This window comes from Leptosomus discolor, chromosome 7 (genome assembly GCF_034619465.1).
Source record: "Leptosomus discolor isolate bLepDis1 chromosome 7, bLepDis1.hap2, whole genome shotgun sequence".
Classification (NCBI taxonomy): domain Eukaryota; kingdom Metazoa; phylum Chordata; class Aves; order Leptosomiformes; family Leptosomidae; genus Leptosomus; species Leptosomus discolor.
The window spans coordinates 8,591,556-8,613,336 of NC_141397.1; the positions used below are offsets into that span (position 1 = coordinate 8,591,556).

Consider the following 21,781-nt stretch of genomic DNA (forward strand, 5'->3'; position numbering starts at 1 on the left):
AAAATGGTTTCTACACAGAGCTTGTTGCAACAAAGCTAACAGTATCTAAATAGTACCTCAATTTGAGCAGCATTGTAGCCATCAAAACTGATTCAGTTTAAAGGCGAGCTTACCATACAGTGTTTACAGAGATATTATGGATGTCTGAAAGAGAACATTTTGAGTGTGTTTTGGCATGTTAATGTTGCCATCTTAATCAGTTTTCTTTTTGCAATATGGAAGAGCAAGAGTGTGCATATAGAGTGGTACCCACATATACTTCTCCTTGATTAAATATAACTGGCATATTGATACGGTAAATGTTCTCATCTTCAAAAAACAGAGGGAGAGATTTTTCAAAAGTAGGTAACAACTGTTGTTCTTCCCATATCCATAAATCTGGTCATTTTATCAAAGTAGGCATAGTTATGCATCTACTAGACAGTGCATACCACCTCTACTTTTTTCCTGTCTTTTTTTCTGCCTATAGTAGTCTTTCGTGAAACAGTATTCTAGATGTCAATGCGCCAAATAGGACTTCAGATCTAGAGTAGAAATCCTTACACTATCTCAAAATGAAATCCTGCAACAGAAAGCTCTAAACAGCAAGGTTTTGAAAAAGGAAAGAGTCTAGTTCACGTTTTTGCATCTCAAGTAATGATAGTTTGATGGACTTTAAATAAAAGTAGTATTGGCTGATGTCTTAGTCCCAGAAAACTGTATTTCCTAGATACACTGCATTAACATCCTGATATTCTCTTCTGTCCTGCCACAAGGTAAGGCAAGAGCTTTGCAGTGGAAACACTCGTAGCCATCCCACTATGCTCTGGTTTCAGCAGACAATACATTGACTATGAAGCTGCTCTTTGGGACATGATGTGGGATGCATGACAGCTCTGGAATGCTTCTTTAAACCCAGGCATAATCATTGCATTTTCTTAAAAATTCATGACCAAAAAGATTATCAGGTGCAAAACATCTTTCAAACGGCACCTTGCACGTCAGCTGCCTTTACAATTTAAGTTTGATGGTGTTGTCAGTGCCTGATTGTAACAGAGCATATGATATGAGCATATAATTCAATAGGCTCCATTCACTTATCTTGACTGACTCTGCTTCTTCCATCATAGAATAAAGCATAAAGAGAAAGTGAGACCCCCGACAAGTCAGTGTCTTATCTTTTGACTCTGCTCTTAGAAGAGGTGTATTCCATACACTATGCACAAATTAAGATGAGAAAGAAACCTCTGCAGTTTTTTCCCTGCTGCCCTTCTGACTTGGCATCATTCACTGCAGCTATTGCTATTATCTTCTACAATCTCCATAACCATTGTTTAAAACCAAGAGTGCATTTCCCCTAACTAATCAGTTCTAGACTGGCTGAATCATCAAAAAAAAAAAAAAAAAAAAATCACAAGTTGTGCAGTGAATGTGAAAAGTGGAACTCTACCAGAGAAACAACACCTGGTAATACAAAGCTGTAGGGACATAGTAATAGCGAAAGGCCAAAGACAGTCAGGGTACAGTAAAGAAAAATAGGTGGAGAGAGGAATTCACCGAACTTGTACAGATGCCTACATCTGTGCTAGTCACTCTATAACCCCTTCATAGAGAGCGCACCCCTCACCAGCAGAGCCTAAGGTATGAATGACTGCTTTTCCCTAAAGTAGGCTTTCAAAATGAATCGTACATTCAGCATCCTATAAGTGCCTATTTCTGCTCCCTGGCTGTAAGGAGTGCCTGGGGAAGCTAGCTCAGATGTAGATCCATGCCATGTGGCCACTTACATTTAGGTGAGTACCATCCTCTGCAATAGCAATAGCTTTTATAGTTACAGAAATACACAATTATACCTTAAATGTATGCATGCTTACAGATCTCCCTGCACTTTCAGATGCTAAAACAATGATTTATATTTTAGGCACACAAATTCCTCCAATGTGGTTTGGGCTGGATCTTCACAATCACTTTAGGTTTGAAAAGTTGGGAATTTAATCCCCCAAAAAAGAAAAGCTGACACAGAAGCATCCTTCTGACCTGATACAGAATGTTTTATTCCATTACAAGAAAAGCAAAAAGAAAAGCAGAAGAGACTGTGGTACTATCAACACCGATGAGGATTTGAACCTGCAAACCTGGAAATGTATTAAAAAAAAAAGTCAACCCTAATCTCTGACTGCTTTAGCGCTGTGCTGGAAGTAAGGTTTCCGGGTGGTTTTCTTTTTTCACTTTCTGGTCTGAATAGTATTGTCAACAGGACTCTGAATTATGAATTCTTCAAAGAAGACTGGTTTGATTCTGTACAAAATACATAAGCATTCAGTGAGCCAAAAAGCAAGACAGTGTGAACACATTTCCAGTCACAGCTAATACCTTAAACTTTTGGTTTCCAGCTCCTGCTCACAGGACTCTTTTTTTTCCATACAAATTCTGAAGCTGGCAGCAAAAAAAAAAAAAAAAAAACACCACCCAAAATTGAGACCCTATGTCCTGATGAGTCCAGCCCTCCACTGAGTGGTGCAAGCTGAGGGTTCAGATTCACTTGGGACACAAAGGCTCTCCGTAAACTCACAGTGAGTACTGTAGATCTCATTCTACCGAACAGAGGAAAAGCAATATTCTGGGGGTATAAGAGGGAGAAGTTGACATACAGATGTTAATATTTGGAGAATTTTGCTCTGCTCTTATGTCTTTTCTCCAGGGTTAGACTAGAAAATCATTATAGAGATCCTGCACAGTTTTGTGGAAAATCAGAAAATGCAAGAGAAAAGATCGGTCTTTTTGACACTACCAAGGCAATAGCTGGGTCTCAGGCCCTCTGGAGATGCAACTAGCTAATTTTTCTTTAGCTAGTTAGCTACAGCAATAAAATGGTTCACTCAAAAAAAAAAAAAAGAAAGACGACACAAACCTGTCCATGAGCCCTGCTGCTGGAATCCCTCAGATTTCAAAGGTTTGACCTTGCAAGCTAGGGTCAGCTAGAGCAGGTTGCTCAGGACCATGTCCAGTTGAGTTCTGAACATTTCCAAGGATGGAGACTCCACTATCTCTCTGGGTAACCTGTTCTACTGTTTGATCACTCTCACAGAAATAAGTTTTTTCTTATGTTTAAGTAGAATTTTCTTGAATTTCAGTTTGCGCCACTGCTTCTCATCCCGTCACAAGACACCAAGAAGAGCCTGACTCTGTCTTCTTTATTCCCTTCTATCAGGTATTTATACACATTGATAAGATCCTCCCATAGCCTTCTGTTCTCCAAGTTCAACTCCCAGTTCTCTCAGCTTCTCCTTGTAAGTCAGATACTCTAGTCCCCTAGTCATTTTCACGGTCATTCGCATACACTCCAGTACGTCCACGTCTCTTGTACTGGGAGTTCAGAACTGAACCCAACACTCCAGATGTGTCACACCAGTACTGATTAGAGAGCAATGATCCACCTCCCTTAGCGTGAGGGTAATGCAGCCCAGGAGGCAGTTGGCTTTCTTTGCCAAAGGGGCACGATTCTGGCTCATGTTCAACCTGCTGTCGACCAGGACCACCAGGTCCTTTTCTGCAACGCTGCTTTCCAGACAGTCATCCCTCAGACTGTACAGGAGCATGAGGTTATTTCTCCCAGATGTAGGACGTTGCATTGCCCTTTGTTGAACTTCCTGAGATTCCTGTTGGCCCATCTCTCCAGCTGTCATGGTGCCTCTGAACAGCAGCACACCCACCTAGTGTATCAACCATTCCTCCCAGTTTTGCATTACCTGCAAACTTGCTGAGGGCACAACTCTGTACCATTGTACAGATTACATTAGATCAAGTGAATCTAGCTTAACCCTCTGAAGTCCCGTCTGTCTGCTGCTTAGAACAATGACCTTACAACAAGATAAACAAGATGCACCAAATTCTAGCACAGGCAGGATAAGCTATTGTTTATTATGATGGAGTTTATTGAGGCTAAATGTAGCTGGGAAGTTAGATACCCAGGCTTCCCAGGTGGATCCTCTCAGAAGCTTACGATAATCTATGCCAGGGCTGCTGGTGCCTTTCTCTCCCTTTGTCCCCCATCCCATCATTGTCTTCACACTGATGTCCACTTGACCAAGAGGATCTGAGTGTAAGCTACCTGGTAGAAAAATCACCATGATCTTCCAAATTGGTATCTCCTGGGCCAGAAATAGCATGGATTAGAAGACAGCAGGCTGCATGGACTGATTTTAATAGCTTTGGAATGCAACAGTAAGACCTCCGTAAAGCTTCCTCCTTTCAGAGACAAAAAAGTAGTTTGCATTACAAACACCTGCTCACTAAGTCTTTAATTTGAAAAGATCCAAAACATGACAATATTTCAAACATGATCAGTACAAACTTTGATGCAGTGACCTTACCGCAGAAGTGAGACGAGCAAGAATTTCAGCATTGGTTTCTGCCGTATCTTCTATTTTTTGATCAGGCCTTAAAAAAAAAAAATTAAAAAAATAAGATTTTATTATTTCTTTCATTCTGTTACAACACCTTTTGATTCCTGAAAAGCAAGGAACTGTGTAGCTACGGGCACTAATGTAAAATGCCTTTTGAGATTCCACATCAAACTGATGACTGCAACTTGACAATAATTAATTGTGTCAGTAACGACAGAGTACACCCTTTGTCCCTTGCTGTCAAGAACTCTTTTGATTTGACTAATGTAAAACAGTGAGAGAATTCTTCAGCTATAAAAATATGAGGAAGAACTGAAGTATGCAGGACCTTCTGAGCTCAGAGTTGCTTATTTGAATGAATTTTTTTTTTTTGGTCTGCTAAAAACATAGACTATAAACAGAGCAAAAAAGTTTTCCATCTGCCCACCACTCAGCTTTGCTAAGGTGTGGAGCAGCACCTATGGAATGCGAGCTCACATAAATAAAAGCAGACCACATCAAAATCATTATGTGACACATCAAGTTTTATATTAGTAAAAAAAATGTGAAAATGAAAAGAATACATGTAAGAAGCCATAAATTAGCAAACTAAAGCAATGGCTGAGAACACTATTATGTTGTCTTGACAGTAACTCACAAGACAGAGAGACTTAATGTGTCTTTTTGCAAAAGCAAAAGTGCAGGAAGAACCCTTCTAGAAACTGTCACAGAAGTCTGGCCCACATGGAAAAAAACCACACAAAACCTGCTGTGGACAGCACGGGATAGGACTGTGTTTTTCTTTAAAACAGTCTAATTCCCATCACTGAAACATCTGTAAGCCTTTCAGGAGGTTTATTGACAACCAGAAGAAAGATATCAATGATAGGGTTATTACTATGGGAAAAAGAAAAAGAAAATGCCCTTGAGATCTTTACTTTTCATGGTATTCAAGAAGCATGGCACACCAGCAAACTGAGCAGATACGTGAAACTGCAGCTGCTGTAATAAACAGAACTTCCAGGTATTAGCAGAAGCTTCTGTCTTTGACTAAATTATTTAATTGCTCATATGTTTTGATGTGTTTAGGGGGAAAGCTGACACGTCTGGAATATGCAGCTGGTATCTTGTTGTTCTTACACCCCATGTCCAAAAACTTCTTTCCCTGATTAAAAAATTAAGGCTAGAAAGCACAGAATGAGACACGCATTCATTTTGGGGCAAGCATATTCAGAACAAAATGGTAATTCAGATTAGCAATCGCAATTATTTTCACAACTGCCTTTCCTATTCAAAGAAAATTAGGATTTAGCATTTTAAGTGTTATAACAGCCCCAAAGAAATAAGTGAATGCAGTTGCATTTACAAAGACTGATTTATCCAATCTTTCTCTCTATAATGTGGAATGAGACAAAAAACGTGACCTCTTCAGACACCTACATTTCCCCGCACATCTGATCTCTTCTGATCTCTCAGAACCAGGCTAGGACCTGATTCTTCTAAATTGGAGGCAAAAAGATAGCAGCTCAGTAGACATAGCCACAGATGCAATCTATAAACCCGGAACAGCACATAGCATAGCTATTTCTATCTTGGGCCTTTATCACTTCATCTTCTATTTAAAAATACTCCCAGTATTCATCTGCATATGAGCATTGAATACTTCTGAAACTATTAATATACTAAAAATTATAGTCAGCTCTCCAAAATGAGAGAGGAAGTGTATTATGATACCCAGGCTAATGGAAAAGAGCAAGACAGAGTGGATACTGAGGAAGAGAATCAGGACAGATATCAGCCTATTTTTTTTCAAAAAGGGACAGCTAAGACCTAGTAGGGCTGGTACCAAACAGGAGCTACAGAGCCCAGGGAAACAAGCCGAATGCTTATACAGCTCAGTGATCTGTGGGCTTGGTAGTGTGTAAAAGCAGAGCGAGATGGAGGGATGCCTGCCCTAGATCTGTGTGCAGGCAAGTCAGAACCAGCACAATTATTACTGTACACCACATGAAAGCAGCTACAGTGCTTCCCAACCCACTTACGGAGGAAGCAATACAGAGACACCCATCGTCCTGGGCCTGGACCTCAACTGCCCAGTGCAGAGCCACTACCTATGTCTCCGCTGGCTTTACAATCCACCTATAACACCAATAAAAAGCCCATGGATACCTGAGAGCTGTTTGTGTTCAGCAAAAGCTTTCCAGGAACTCTGTAAGGCAGTAACTAAATTAATACCCCATCCTGGCTATTTGCATCAACAACAAATTACTTTTTTTAATGTTTACTTTTCTGAACTTAATAAATGCAAATTATTTCAGGACAGAAGACACAGAATATAGTGTAACACTTCTGAAAACAAAATAACAAGCAATATGAGGTAAAGAAAAAAAATCTCCTGTTAACATCTCTTCAAATAATTTTAAAAAAAAATTACAGGATACATTTCAATAGTCTAAGTTCACCAATGTGTTCTTGAAACGTTCATTGAGTCTACCAGCCATTCTGGGAATTAGGTGTTGTTATAAACACCCTCATTTACAAAGAAGGAAATAGAAGCACACAAAGATTAAACACCTGATACAAAGCCATTGCAGTCACTGGAAAAGAATTCAGGAGGCATTGGATGAGAGCCTAAGTGATTGCTCAAGGTTGTAAGGAAGTCCATGGCACAGCTTTCAATACAGATCTTTTGTTCCCAAGCTTTTGCAATATCGCTTCTTTTTATTCAAGTAGAATTGGCTGTGATTAACATAGGGTGTTTAATGAGCCCAAGAGGCCTCTGCATCAGTCCCATCTCATTTGACAACATTTACAGGGGCTCAGGCAATACACAGAACAACCTTAGCCTTCAGTTTAGTGTGAGCTGCTAAAAATCTGCCACGTTCCATCTTATTTTCCATAATAGATTCCCACCAATGTTATGTTTAATGTAGGGAATTTTCCAAAGTCAAAAGGCAACAGGGAGCATTTATTCAGGAACCGTAAATGTCTCAGGCTTCAGAACGCCTACATTTTCATTGTAGAACTTACTATAGTATTATTTGGTAACACTGCTGATACTGACCAGAAACAAACACAAAACCATCAAAAAAGTCTGCACAGCAAGTCAAGACCGGGCAACTTTTATTTAACAGGGTTTCCAGAAGAGCTGCTGAAGGAAGTCCCCAGAGCTGCTACTGCCCACTCAGGTGTACAGACTTTCTGGGAGAGCAGATCCATGATGCTCCACAGAGACCCACCGATGCACCCAGCAGTCCAGGCAAGCACAAGGCTGCTGCCCACCAGCTGCAGAGGAGGCAGAGCTCTCCTGGCTCCCGGGATCACCAGGAGATGTCCAACATTGCCTTCTGGTGCACGAGCTGGCAGTCGCTTCCAATTTCATCAAAAGCAGGGAATCTAATTAATAAGGTAAGAACTTCTCTATCCCTATGTACATACAGAATTAATGCTGTCAATAGAGACCATAAGAGAAACTACAGAAAAATGAATACAAAAATATTAAATTACCAGAAAGACTATGTTTCTAATGGCATGCCATACAGCTTACATATTTGAGAAAAGACAAACACCCACTGCAAGTAAGAGTTTTTAGAATTGTCACTTTTCTTCATGAAAAAAATATATGGGTTTATTTAACCTGGTCAGATAACTTTAACAAACACCTCATCACATCTATTCCCTTTCAGATTGTCTTTTAGTAGTGTATTATTTGCATCAAGCATGAGAATTTTAAACCTGGAAAAGCCTCTTTTCCCTTTAATATCACACTCCCTTGAGAGTATACCATTATGCAAAATTCGATTCCTTCAATATATATTTTTTTTAAAAAACACCCTCACAATCTGACAGGTAAAACCTCCAGAAAATCATTCTTTGACAATGTTCCCAAAAGGAATCCAACTTCAAGTAAAATTTGAATAATGTGAGCAGGAAGGAGCTGGAAATGTGCATTAATGAATAACTGTTCAATCCCTGTGACAGGGATCATCCTCCACTAGAAGTGACAGTTGTACTGGAATGACAAAACTGCAAAGCAGGCTGTAGAGCAGTGGTACTCTCCGGCCAAAGCCAGCATGCAGGACACATTTTTAACACGAACCTAAAAAGTTTTCAATCAGTTTTCCTACCCAGCATCCTTCACGTAACACATCAATATGACCTATCTGTTCTTTTTGATTCAAAGCCTTTGTACAAGCAGTCATGAACCATAAGAAGAGGCCTGATTTGCAGTGATAATGAGGAAAATCCCAATTCCCACTGAAATCAAGACGAAATTGCCCTGATATTTAAGGGACAGCCAAACTGTTTAGCAACAGAGTAGGCTGGAAGACAAGATTTTCTTCCATACAAGTCATCCGCTTAGAAGATCCCATTCAGTCCCCTGCTCTAGCCAATTTGGGGTCCTTGTCACTTGGCTACACTCACCTAAGCTGACCAAATAAATGTGTTTTCAAGGGAATCCCCACTCCAGAACTGCCAATTTCTGTTTGACAAGGACAGTCAGCAACAGGAGAGGTAATCAAGTTTCTGCCCTGAGCCATGCAGAGAAATTACTGAGGATTTTTTTTCTTACCACTTCAACACGTCTGAATTTAAGAAGCTCGGCTTGAGACAGCTTACAGGGACTTCAGGCTTTGTGCTCCTTTAAAATACTTCCATTGGCCATTTGTTTGAGAGAATGTGTTTTTAAAATCTAGTATGCAGAGAAGGAAAGCACTTACAGAAGAAAGTTTTCTCTATTAACGTCAAAGAGAATAAATCCTAGTACTGGCAAAGTAATAGTTCTCCACTGGATAAGTACCAGGTTTGAAGATTCATCATGCTAGGGACAATAAAACAATTTAACCCAACTTGTTTATACAGGCCAGCTCCTGCAGATTTGCTAGGGCATGAAGGGTCACAAGCCTCCAGATGTCTCACTGACACTTTTTTCCTCTATTTTGGCCTCTCAACTGTGGCATAAATGACTATGGCTTACTTCTAGCTGCTCTAAATAGGTGATATTCAGAGTGCAGCTGTATCAGCATAGAGGGTATGGTAACATCCAATAGTCAGGTGAAAGAGGAGACATATAGGAAGTGAAACTCTTAAAAGGCATATTCTGAAAAAGGAATAGTAACGTCAGACCACAGAGCTCTGGCAAACATGCAGTAGCAAACTAAAATCAGACGTCTGAAGCTACCACATTTCTATCCATCCTCTCTATCCATCTGATAGCTGATCCTGACTCACGAGGGCAATCTGCTTGTCAACCAGCTCCACAGCATGCCTGCTGCCAAATTCATGCCAAACCTCCAAATGTAAGAGGAGACCAAAAAAATAAAGCCATTTGCCCAGGTAACATAGCAAGCTAGAGTCAGCAAGCTAGTTCATAAGAACCGCAATATGCTAAAAAAACCTAATTTGAGTGCCTTCATTTATCCCCCCACACTGACCTTCTCAGATGAAAAGCCCATCTCTACAAAGACTGGCAACCCTGAAAAGAAAGCTGGTTCACTTGCATGGCAGTTTGCGGGTAAGCAGTGTCATTATAAACCAGACACTTATAAATAGTCAGCAAAAGTTGCAAAGAGCTGTATGTGCACGCTTACAGATTACACCTGTCAATCCTGGGAGGAGACAATGGCAGCAGCTGAAGTAGGAGCTTTACTCCATTCTTCCACCCTTCCTCTTTCTCAAATTCACAGAAAAGGTACGTACATTCATCTGCTGAGAACTGGTAGAAAGCATGAGTGTCTTGAAAATAGAGTTGCCTGTCCACTGTTAGGGAAAAAAAAAAAAAACAACACCAAAAACATTAGATAGCCTTTAAACTTTTACCATGTAAAGGTTCTGTGTCCCCACCACATTCTGTATCACGCTTGACTTCAATTCCGAGTTGCACCCCCACCCTGGGCTAAAGGTTCTCAAACTCAGTACAGAACAATCCTGCTCTCTTGTATTAACTCGGGGCGTCCAAACAGGACAACCTCAAAACCTCAACTGGAAGATCTCCAGGCTCCTGAAATTCAAGCATTAAGACTGCTGAGTATTTAATCAATTTTGGAATCAGTTCAGAATTAAGGGATAAATGTCTTCCACTTGTCAGATGTCTGAGCCTCCATTTCCATTGGCTTCTAATCTGTTCTCACTAATGGCCAGGCACTAGTAAACAAAGTTCAATAATGGGGATATAGCCCATCACTATCCCAGCTTCTCCTCAAATTCAGGGCTACTGGATTTGTAGACTAGACCTGGGTAAGATGATGCACCAGTACAACAGCTGTCATCTTCCCTGGCATAACTGGGATTGAAGGAGGGGCTCGAAAGCCAGAAGCACAAGGCTCCTGCTGGGAGACTAATTCAGCCCTTGTTGAGGCTGCACGATCAGACATACCATCAGTGTAGCTCGAGCAGAAGAAAACCTTTACGTACACTGTCAGCATACATAAGCAGAAATCTTCCATAACACCTCATCTTTTCTCAAGAAGGAAATCCAGTGTCTGGCACAGACCCCAGGGCAGGATATGCTTTGAGTTGAGCTACAAAGTCAAGTCCATCAGATTTCCAAAGGCTGGTTACTGGTGTAACTACCACCAAGCACATTAGCTGGTCCAAACCCCTACATTTGGTGGTGAAGGTGGGGACAGCTGAGTAGAACCTAGCATCACCACCATCTCAAGGAGCTGAATCCTCTCTCTATTATAATCTAAAACTATGAAAAAGAGAGACGAAGGGAAAATCACTAACAGCTAGAGTGGTAAAGCCATTATCTGCAGTGACTAAACAGCTGCTGTCTTGTGAAAAACCTAAAAGAACTTGAGGAGAAAATAAAAACAGGCTGGAAAAGACACAGACTCTATCTGCAATAGATAACAGGCAATTACATTTCCAAAAGCAAAAGGAAGGAAATTGCCTAAAAAGAGAGATTCATCTGTGGTATTTATGAAATGAAAGGTCACAGAGGTCAGCCTACCAGAGAGATAGTAAAATAAACAACTGTCAAGAAAATGGATCAATTTGCATTTTTTTTTCCCCTTTCCCTCCTTCCTCTCCCATCAAAAACATGAGTCTTATCCTATGCAGAAGAAACTGTCAGCCTTCCCCATGCTAGAAGTACTGTCAAGACTGACCTGATAATATAATGCCCATATCCAGGAGGAGCTGCCACACTCCAACGGCTGTAGATCTGCACTTAACAAAAGGGCACTGCTCCAAAAGCCAGTCTACCAGTTCTGACCCAACACAGCTTCTCCTGAAAATAAGCAAAACATCACTTCTTACACTACAGTAATGTTAAAATGCTGTTTTATAATAAAGAGATATTTTTTTTAAAAGCTAGTAAAAGTAATTTTTTTTTTTTTCCAAGCAGGGCAAACCCTTTGTCTCAATTACTAGTTTTGGTAATACTATTCATTTCGAGGGAAGAAATTACTCTGGCAAGTCTCAGGCGATGCCCCTAGTTACAAGGGAACTCATGTTAGATGAGTAAGTTCCCTTACATACCTAATTCATGTGGCACACTTTACAATATGTAGTATTTTTACCAATTTATGCTGTGTACAGACAGTCATACGAAGATGTATAAATGCTAAATAGAATCCAGCTTTTAGCCTGAGGATTTTATTTCCATTCTGAGCATAGGCATAAGCAATACAGCTACACAATATATGTGCAAGACCCTGAATGTTGCTCTAGGATGTACTTCATCTTTCATGTTATTGCTAAACTTATCTCTTTAAATCATAAAAAAAAAAAAAAAGAAGCTGTGGCTTTTTCTTAAATATGGATATGAATGAATGGTGCTATAACAGAAACCTGCACATTTTTGGCACAATTGAAAATAGGAGGAAGCATTTATGCTGTAATGCAACACAAATGGAAAATCATTTCATCACAGAAATATTCCATAGATTACATGCAAAAATAACTGTGTAACTAAATCTTAGGAATCCAGCTAATCTCTTTTATAACTCCAGATCAGGGCTGAATTTAATACTCTTTCTTTTCAACAAAATAACAGACACAATTGTATATGAATCATAAGCAATTAAATTAATGGACATACAATCAGGACACTGCTGCTTTCTGACAACTGACCAAGTAACATAAGAAAAGATACTAAAATACATGATATTTTAAAGCATTTTTTTCAAAAATATTTTTATCTTAGTAACACACACAAAATCTCACTCTCAGAATTTACTCTCTTGTCAAACCAGGACATAGACACAACATAAACACGAATAAAACCCATCCATTTGATTAAAACAAATTATCTCAGGTTACCTGCAAATGCCAGTAAGGTACACCCTGTCTTTAATCAGGTCAGATGCTTGTAGAGTAAAAATATTCCTGAGAGCTCTCCCAGCACAGGAAGAACTTTCTCCATAAATCTGAATGAAAAGAAAAATTGAAAACTGTGACAAACAGGGATTTATTCCTGCTGTAGTAAATTGCCTTGCCACTGTCTGCTCCTTCCCTCTGAGCAATGCCTTCTCCCCAGCTAAAGGACAAGCCAGCACTCAAAGCATGATAGGAAATGCACCCCAACTTCTGCCATGCCCCGTTGTACCATGGGCTGCCCTCACGAGCTGGACTACAGTTGTTGCCACAGAAATGCAGAGGTTTTACTCTCTGAGAGTTTTAGCTTTGAACAACAGCCAAGTTCAAATGAAAACAAGTGTTATTCTAGCAAAGCAAAAAGACTATATTAACCCTTGCAAAACTCACAAAAATACAGTTAAAATTAAGCATTATTCCATATGTATTCGAGTTAAATAACGTAATATGAGACAAATACACACAAACATAATTTCATACTTCTTTTCTTTATGTTTAGAAACTTTGGAGATATCCTAGGATAGCTACAGGTCAGTTCATCCGTATCATCCGCAGATGTGGTCTTTCAGAATGGACACACATCTGACTTTCCCCCACACCTGATTTCTACCTTACACCTCAAGGTTGCAGATGTGTCTATCAAAACAGGATAAAAACCATGTTCCACCTGGACTCTGCATACCACTCCTTACTGATGAATCTAACTCAGGCTTCTGTTGTGATGTTTCCTCACCATTTCAGCAAAGCACATCAGTAACAAAAATAACCAACGCAAAAGAAAAACTATATCATGGTTTCACCTTTTTTTGTTTGTTTCCAACGTTTAGGAATCTTTCAAGGAATACAAAATAGTCCTGAGACAGTAAAGTCTTGTGAAATGCAAAAACATTAAATATTGCAAAAGTAACCAAAACAGTGGCAACCGTTTAAATAGCTGGAGAGTGAGTGCATGCCGGAATTCACAACAACTCAGTTTGCAAATTCAGTAATAGAAGCAGACAATCTCTAATACACACAAATTATAACTTGTTAACTGGATTTAACCGCAGGCCAAATTCACAAGTGTCTTCAAAGCCATGATTAAGAGGTTGAACCAAAGCAAAAAGATTCCTAAGATGTTGTTTGATGAAATGGAATTAAAAAGAAGCTTGACAAGTACCTTGTTTGAAGGAGTTTCCAAATATGGATTTGAAATTCTTCTGGACAGGGTCTGTAAGACAATTTGGTAGAGCTTTAGTTTTGTTCTGATTTTTGTATGAAAATAAAAAAAAAGTAGCAGCAATCTAGGTCTTTCAGCTGTTGAAATTTAAATAAAAAGAATTAATCAAATTATCTGAGTAGTCTCACTGAAGTCTCCAAAGCTTGGTTTTTTGGGTTGGTTGTTTGTTTGTTTCACATCAGGAAAAAGGTCTGTTAAACTCAGTTCTGTGTTGTTCACTACGTTTATTCTTGATTTGGAAAAGATTATGAGCAATGAGGTGTCAAAGTCCATAGACACACAATTATTTGGGTCAGGAAAGACCAGAAATGACAGTGAAGAATTTCAAGAGAAACCTAAAAAAAGACAGTATCACAATGGGCTAAACATTAAAAGCAGCATGTACTAGAGGGAGAAAATGTAATTACACATGCTCTAATACCTCTTAAAGCAAAATTTATCAATTCCGTAAAGACACCTCAGAGTCACAGAACACTTCTCAAGGAAGACCACTCTCCTAAATTAAATTCTGAACTATAGTTTAAAAAAAGGATAGGATAAATGAGGAATAAAATGGTGGCCAGCAGGGACATAACATTGCTCTAACGTAGATCAGCATTATCTCTGCCATGCCACATGCTACGCTGGTAACAGCATCTCAGAAAACGGACACTCCAATGTTAGAGGGGATTCAGACAATAAAAGGAATAATAAAGGATTTGGATAAATTTTAATATGAGAGTAGTCAGAAAAGACTGTGACTATTTACCTTACAAAGGAGAGATCACAGGAGACATAATGCAATTATACAAACTAATGAAATGGCATAGAGAAAAGACAGACTTTCTGTGCTCTCTTTCATGTAACATGAGAATAACCGATCACTCAATGAAATTAGAGAGGATTCATATTTGAGGCGATAGAAAGGAAAATGACACATAACTCTTCACAGCAGGGAAATGCAAATGCCAAAACCTTACTGCTGATCAATAAAGATTGGGGATTTAAAGTTATAAAATTAACAGTGAAGCAGAACTCTGGAAGGCAAACAAAGACAGAATAAACATCTCTACAAGAGTCAGGTTACCTCACCTTTACTCATCATGATACTTCTGTACCTTGTCAGTGTTAAAAGACAAGATATTGTCTACTCTGATGCTTACTGGCAACTTCTATCTTACTACAAGCCACACAAGACAAATAAACATTGCCTAAAACAAGTCTGGAACAGGAGACATTGTGCAGGTGCACTGGCAGCACAATAGGAGGATTGTGTGGTGCTCCCTCACATTATTCAGACTCACAGGCAGCATAATTAATTCCTGATTTTGAGAAGGATCCAATTCACACTTCGTATACTGTAATCATAAAAAAAAAAAAATTGGCCTTCACACAATGTAAGAATTACATATTTTAGTAATGCCACCTGTTTTTTTCCCCCCCTATATTCGTGTTCCTGTATTTTTAGAAAGGGAAGGGAAGTGACAAGGAACCACAGAGGCATCTAACGCTGTTTACCCTTCCACCCTCATCACAAATGCTAGCGTAGTTCCATGCGTAACAGTAGCTCCATATGGAAATACTATAACACAAAAGCTTAATTCCCCTCTCCCGTACCCAACAAAGATGCTGCAAGAGTGCAACATTGCCTCAGCTCCCACTTACTCCTCCTAGCCAGCACGTCATTAACACCTCGGTTCTGCAGCAGCCCTACATACCACCACTACACTTGGTTTCTGTCCAAGTCTTTCATTCAACAAGCCTCACTCACTGCAGCAGCACGGTTAAAGCTTGTGCATCGATTTCTTCCCTCCCTGCTCCATTCCCAAGCTGGCGCTAACAACATTTTCATCAGCAAGCTAATTCCAGCGATGCCTGTGGGAACTACAGCCCCTAGCATCACGCTGGCCCGGTACCCGGCATTCAGAGGACAGCTGAGCCTCAGCAAGCAAAAATACCACTACTACAGGGTGCTGTCACAGCACAGCAAAAAGGATGAATTTTGTGGCCTTCTACAACAGGGTAACAGCATTGGTGGATGAGGGAAGAGTGATGGGCACCATCTACCTGAACTTGTGGAAAGCATTTCACGCTGTCGTACACACATGCTTGTCTCTAAAGGGAGACAAGGATTTGACAGGTGGACCCCTCGGTGGATACAGAATTGGCTGGACAGTCGCACTCAAAGAGCTGTGGTCAACAGCTTGGTGTCCGAGTGAAGAACAGTGATGAGTTGTGTCCCTCAGGGGTCTAGAACCCACATTATTTAACATTTTTGTCAGGGACATGGACAGTGAGATTGAGTGCACCCTCAGCAAGTTTGCAGGTGACACCAAGCTAAGTGGTGTGATTGATATTCTAGAGGGAAGAGAGGCCACCCAGAGGAACCTTGACAGGCTTGAGAGGTAGCCCCAGGCCAACATCATGAAGCTTAACAAGGCCAAGCACAAGGTCCTGCACTGGGATTGCAGCAATCCCAAACATGGATACAGGCTGGGCAATGAGTGGATCAAGAGCAGCCCTGCAGAGAAGGGCTTAGGGATTAAAAACTGAATATGAGCCAGCAAGGTGCACTCCCAGCCCAGGAAACTAATTACATCCTGGGCAGCATCAAAAGAAGCATGGCCAGCAGGTCAAGGGAGGTGATTCTCCCCCTCTGTTCTGCTCTGGTGAGACCCCGCCTGCAATACTGCACTCAGCTCTGGGGCCCCCAGCACAAGAAAGACATGGACCTGCTCGAGCGGGTCCAGAGGAGGCCATGAAGATGATCAAAGGGCTGGAGCACTTCCCCTGTGAGGACAGACTGAGAGAGTTAGGGGTTTTCAGCCTGGAGAAGAGAAGGCTCCAGGGAGGCCTTATAGCAGCCTTCGGTGCTTAAAGGGGGCTACAGGAGAGGTGGGGAGGGACTCTTGATCAGGGAGCGTTGTGAGAGGACAAGGAGTATAACAGTTTTAAACTGAAAGAGGGGAGATTTAGATTAGATATTAGGAAGAAATTCCAAGGAGTCTGCAAAAGGTGACTGAGGCTGAAAACTAGTAGGGAAAAAAACACAAAAATCTTCTAGTTTATCCTAGGGAGGGAAGAAATTCACAGCCCTGAAACGGGAGAAGGGAAGACAGGACAATGGCTTCTGTGGGCGGCAGCCTGAACCTCTATCAGCTTGGAGCAAGCATGAAACACTGGAGAGCCCAAAAGAGTGCATTTTGCCTACTATGCAGGAATCAACACGCACAAAATTTGGAAGTTGCATAGGAGAAAACAAAACAAAAGCTGAAGTGGCATTCTGGAATAGAAAAAATGATCTTTCCCGTTGACACTAGTGCAGCCTGTGTAATGTTGAAACACTAACTGCAGTTAGGCTGAAATTCATACAAAATTTTAGCTATGTCCCCTTTTCATTTTTTTAAATTATTTTTATTTAACTTGCCTTAATAAATATTTAGGTAGAACAAAATCCCTTCATTTTGTGCTACTGGGCGCACCTCTGTTCAGCAGGCTCTACTTTGGCCATTGGGGAGAAACTGAGCAGTCCCCTTACAGAGAAAGGAAGAAGAGGGAGTTGATGAGGGGCACAGGCTTTGTTGAAAACCCCAGCCTTCAGGCTGCTGTGTGGGGGAAGCACCACTCCTCCCTGAAAGTATTCGGCAAATACAGGCTGCTCCTCCCAAATGATTTTACATATACACACTAATTCAAAATACATTTGTAAATAACTCTTAGAATGAGACAAAATGCCCTTTTAAAGCAAATTCAGTAGTCATCAAGCAAACAACTCATCTCTCATGAAAACTGCCTTGGAACAGCTATTGTTGCCCACGCCAAGTGCTGCCTTCCAGGCACTGCCACCCCAGCATTCCCCTGTGCCTCTTCACCAGCTTGAGGAGAAGCTATGCCAAACTATGTGTCCAGGAGCAGACAGGGATGTGGCAGCACATATGGTCCTGGGACAGAGGACCAGAAGACAGATCCAGAGCACTGGCTGTCCTCCAGGAGGGCACTCTCATCATACAGGGGTAGGTGTGCATAGGTGGCTTCAGCTTTCCTGCTGGGGGTGCAGGAAGAAAGAGGCAAAGAGCTGGTGCCTTGGGCTGGGCAACCAGGAGAATGAAGTATGAACATGGCACAGCAATGACACCCTAGCTTGGGGACATGACTTGCATGTGACAGGAGAACACAGTCAGGGCAGGTGGCCCAGGAGAAGGTTTTGGAATAGGACTGCTAGGGTCCAAATCTGATTACACCACAGATAATTTAGTCTGAAATTAGGAAAAATTTTAAAGGATTTTACTGTTGTATTTAGAACTACTAGAAACGCAGGGAGTAGAGCAATGGTGTTAAAAGAATGCGAGGATTAGAATAAGGTGAGCAGCAAGTAATTGAAAACAACCAGAAGGAAACACTTCTTTACAGTCCATAATTCCATGAGCTGGTCATATTAGCCAAAGAATCAAATACTCCAGGCTAGATTTTTAAAAGCAGTAGCTAATTCAGTGAAGGACACTACTATGCAAGGTCTGTATCTAGGTCTAAATCAGTATTGCTTCAACCAGACAATTATTTTTAAACAAGCTGAGAAGCTCTGCCATTATTTAAAACTAAGTATGCAAAGGTATTTATGATATTTTAATATATGAGCACAAACTGATTTTTGAAAGGTTTGGAAAGAAATTCCCCCATGACATACTACGCAACAACCAAAGTGTACTAATGAAGGCACATTTTGATCTCCATTGGAAAGATCAAACTGTATCTCACTGTGAGATGCTGACTTAAGTCTTTACTCAGCAGAGTTTTGAACTGGCTCCACTACAGCAAATCCCTATGCATTTACTAGAACCTGGTTTTGTAACCTAATCAAGGGCTAAAGATACTACTATAGAGCATGTTTTCAGTCCTAACTTTTGGAGATACATTTGAATTTTCTCCTCAGTTTTAGATCTGGGATTTTGCTTTGGCCTCATCTCAGCTTCAGAGGATGACTTGCCTACAAGTTGCTTGTGCTTTGCCTCCTGCCCAAGCTGTTCCAACAACTGCTGATATTTCTGCCATTGCCAGCACTGCAGTCACAGTAGCATCAGCAATGCTCCATACATCTGCTAGCAATTTAATCACCATCATGCATAAAAAAAAAAAAAACACAAAGCAAGAGTGCTTAGAGCTCCAGTTCAAGTGCTTTCCTCAGCTGGGATTTAGTACAGTGGTAGCAGCCAGCAACCTGTCTATGCTAGAAGTCACACTGTAACACTACAGAAGAGCCACAGAAATCGTAAGAAAATAATAATTTCAAGTATGGGATGCAAATGTTTTGCCTTTCTTCTAAGACCTTCTGATATTTCTGTGCAGTTAGCAAGAAAAAAAAGCTTTGGCAAAAATAGGCAAGAACATTTTTTTATTCATCAAGATTATTCTTTTTTCCAATTCTTTTACAGCCGGATTTATTTTAAAACTAAAAGAAATGAGAAAAGGCAGAATCAGGGCCCTTCCCCCTAGCAATTTGTTTAAGTTTCCATTCCAAGTTTTTCAAGTAACTAGGTCTTTAACTGGTCACGTTACCAAAAATTGTAAATAACATCACATTAAGAGTTTGCAACGCACAACCAAACTTTACCTGTTTTCAGTTTATACCACACTCATCAATATTTGTCTGTTTGATCAGGGCTTAATTTCCAAACATGCCCACGATCAACTCCACACTGCTGAGCAGTTCTAGGAACATTTTTGTGTACAAATATAAGAAAACAATTGTTCATAGTTTCAGGGCACTATCACTAGTTCCCTAAAGAATTCATCATAGCACTTGTGCATTCCAAATTGGATTGCTCAGTATACTTAAAATTAAGCGAATGCTTCAGTGTTGTGTTCTATCAGGGCTTATTCCCTAAATATAAATAGCCTGAAAAAAAATCACCTCATTTTGAAATGCACATGGTGTAGCACAGACTACCTGGTAATGAGATTCTATTCCCTGACAGGGGGATTTCTGCAACTACTCAACACCTGAATCCTAAATTGGCTAATGTGACCACAAAGGAAATTATATATTCAGACAGATTTCCAACAAGCATTTAAGCATCCAAGCCCAAAATACACTTTCACAAGTATTCATGCTGGAAACTGCTCATGTTCCAACTGTGAGACAGCGTACAGAAAGGGATCACAAATAAAGCTGAATCCAAATTCACTCCCCAAAATTATCATCTGTTTGTGCTTTTCCCTCTTTACTAATCATTCAACTCCAACAATACAGTGGCTTAGGAAAAATTAAAAAAACCCACCAGGGGTATTTACTTAATTTCCCTCAGGCTTCTCTCCCACTCCACGCACAAATCGAAAAGTAATTATTTTTTTCCTAGACAGATTTCTTTCTCTCCTTACGAGCCGTGACAGTGATAATGTCATAACAGTGATAGAAACTACTGCAACTGTTACAACTGATGGAAGCCAGTAGGGTTTTTTCTTCAAAAAGATTTGCTGGAGTTACTAAAATCAAGCAGCAATAATAATTAGAGTTTCCACTCCAGCCCTGATCTGAACACAAATCCTGGAACAAAGGCTGGGCTGTACCTGCCCAACACACCCTCCTCAACCTGCAACACAAGAAGGCAGCAATTTCTGCAGAAGTAAATGCTCATTTATTCCCGGTGCTTACTCATGCCAGGCAAGGAGTGGGGGAAGGGAGAGAAAATTACTGAACAGTTTGGCTTATCACTTTACCACCTTTGAATTTCTGCATTTGTCATCGCTTGCTACCGTCTAAATTGCAGGGGTTTTAATCAGAAATAAGACATGGGTGCTGTGTTTAGTAGATGAAACGCTACCGTTGTTTGAGGGTTGCTGGATATAGCAAGTGTTGTCATGAATCCCAATCCGTTTCCATGTGGCAGCAGATTTTTCCTAGTGGTTGCTAAGGCACAGCAAGCAGAGTTGGTTGGGAAGCTAGCTGACTTTCAGCAGATATCATTCATATGAAACCGTACAATACGCCTGACTTTCTGCCAAATAATATTCGTAACAAACAACCTTCCCCCACTGCTTCTCTTAAAACTCACTGTCAGAATTCATGGATAACAAAGAACAACCAATGGAACAGTTCTCTCCATTAATAGTTATTTAAGATTAAATATAATACTCTTCATAAAGGAAAAATCTTTCCCTGATCATCTTAAACTTCATATACTTAGGTGTAACATAAAAAGGTCAAAAAACTGTAAAAAGAGAAAATCTGTATTCAGCAGAGCTTGCAACGCAGGGTTCCCAGGTGAGCCTGCAAAGCTCTCTGGAGAAACCCAAATGGGTCACTAATGAAAGGAAACCAAAGAGTGTATTCTCACCCGTTTTCCATATAAAAAGAACCTGCAATGAATCTGAACAAGTTATTTCACAAAACGGAAACCCACAACCCGTGGTTCATTCTCACCTCCCCCCAAAACAGAAAGGGATCTGCGAAGAAAATGGCTGCTCTTTATAAAGACAAGCAGTGTTGTTTAAACACTTATTTCTGAGCTGACAACAACCAGGGAAGCAATGCGTTTAGAAGCATTTCTGTATTTTCCAGTACCTACTAAACTAAACATGGCTGAATAGAGTTTTGTTTGAAGCATAAACCCTTTTAGTTAATCTGGCACAAACCAGGAACTTTTAAAGTCTCCATAGCCTAGCAAGGAGTATAATCTAGTGTGCAAGAGCAATTTTTGTTTGCAATGCTCTTTTCTTTACCCAAAAGAAGTTAAGAATAGAAAAGAACATCACAGAAGACAATACACCAGGACTGGCTGGTTGTTCTCCTCCCTCTTCCCCAGTCCTACCATAGGAGAAAAGCCCTGGATAAACCCAGCTTCAGGAAGGCACCAACAGAGGCCTGAACCTCCTCTGTCCATATCCTGTGCCTCAAATAAAG

At 40.4% G+C, this 21,781-nt stretch overlaps 1 protein-coding gene across 1 annotated transcript in view; it reads right to left on the minus strand.

Moving 5' to 3' along the window:
* The window catches only part of RAPGEF5 (Rap guanine nucleotide exchange factor 5), a 157,686-nt gene that overhangs the window by 114,269 nt on the left and 21,636 nt on the right, over positions 1–21,781 (minus strand). Inside the window, exons 2-6 of the mRNA XM_086468129.1 lie at positions 13,846–13,896; positions 12,633–12,739; positions 11,477–11,598; positions 9,956–10,124; positions 4,353–4,419 (exon numbers count right to left, since the gene is read on the minus strand). Coding sequence (XP_086324255.1) covers positions 4,353–4,419; positions 9,956–10,124; positions 11,477–11,598; positions 12,633–12,739; positions 13,846–13,896 — 516 coding nt within the window. The remainder of the gene's footprint in view (positions 1–4,352; positions 4,420–9,955; positions 10,125–11,476; positions 11,599–12,632; positions 12,740–13,845; positions 13,897–21,781) is intronic.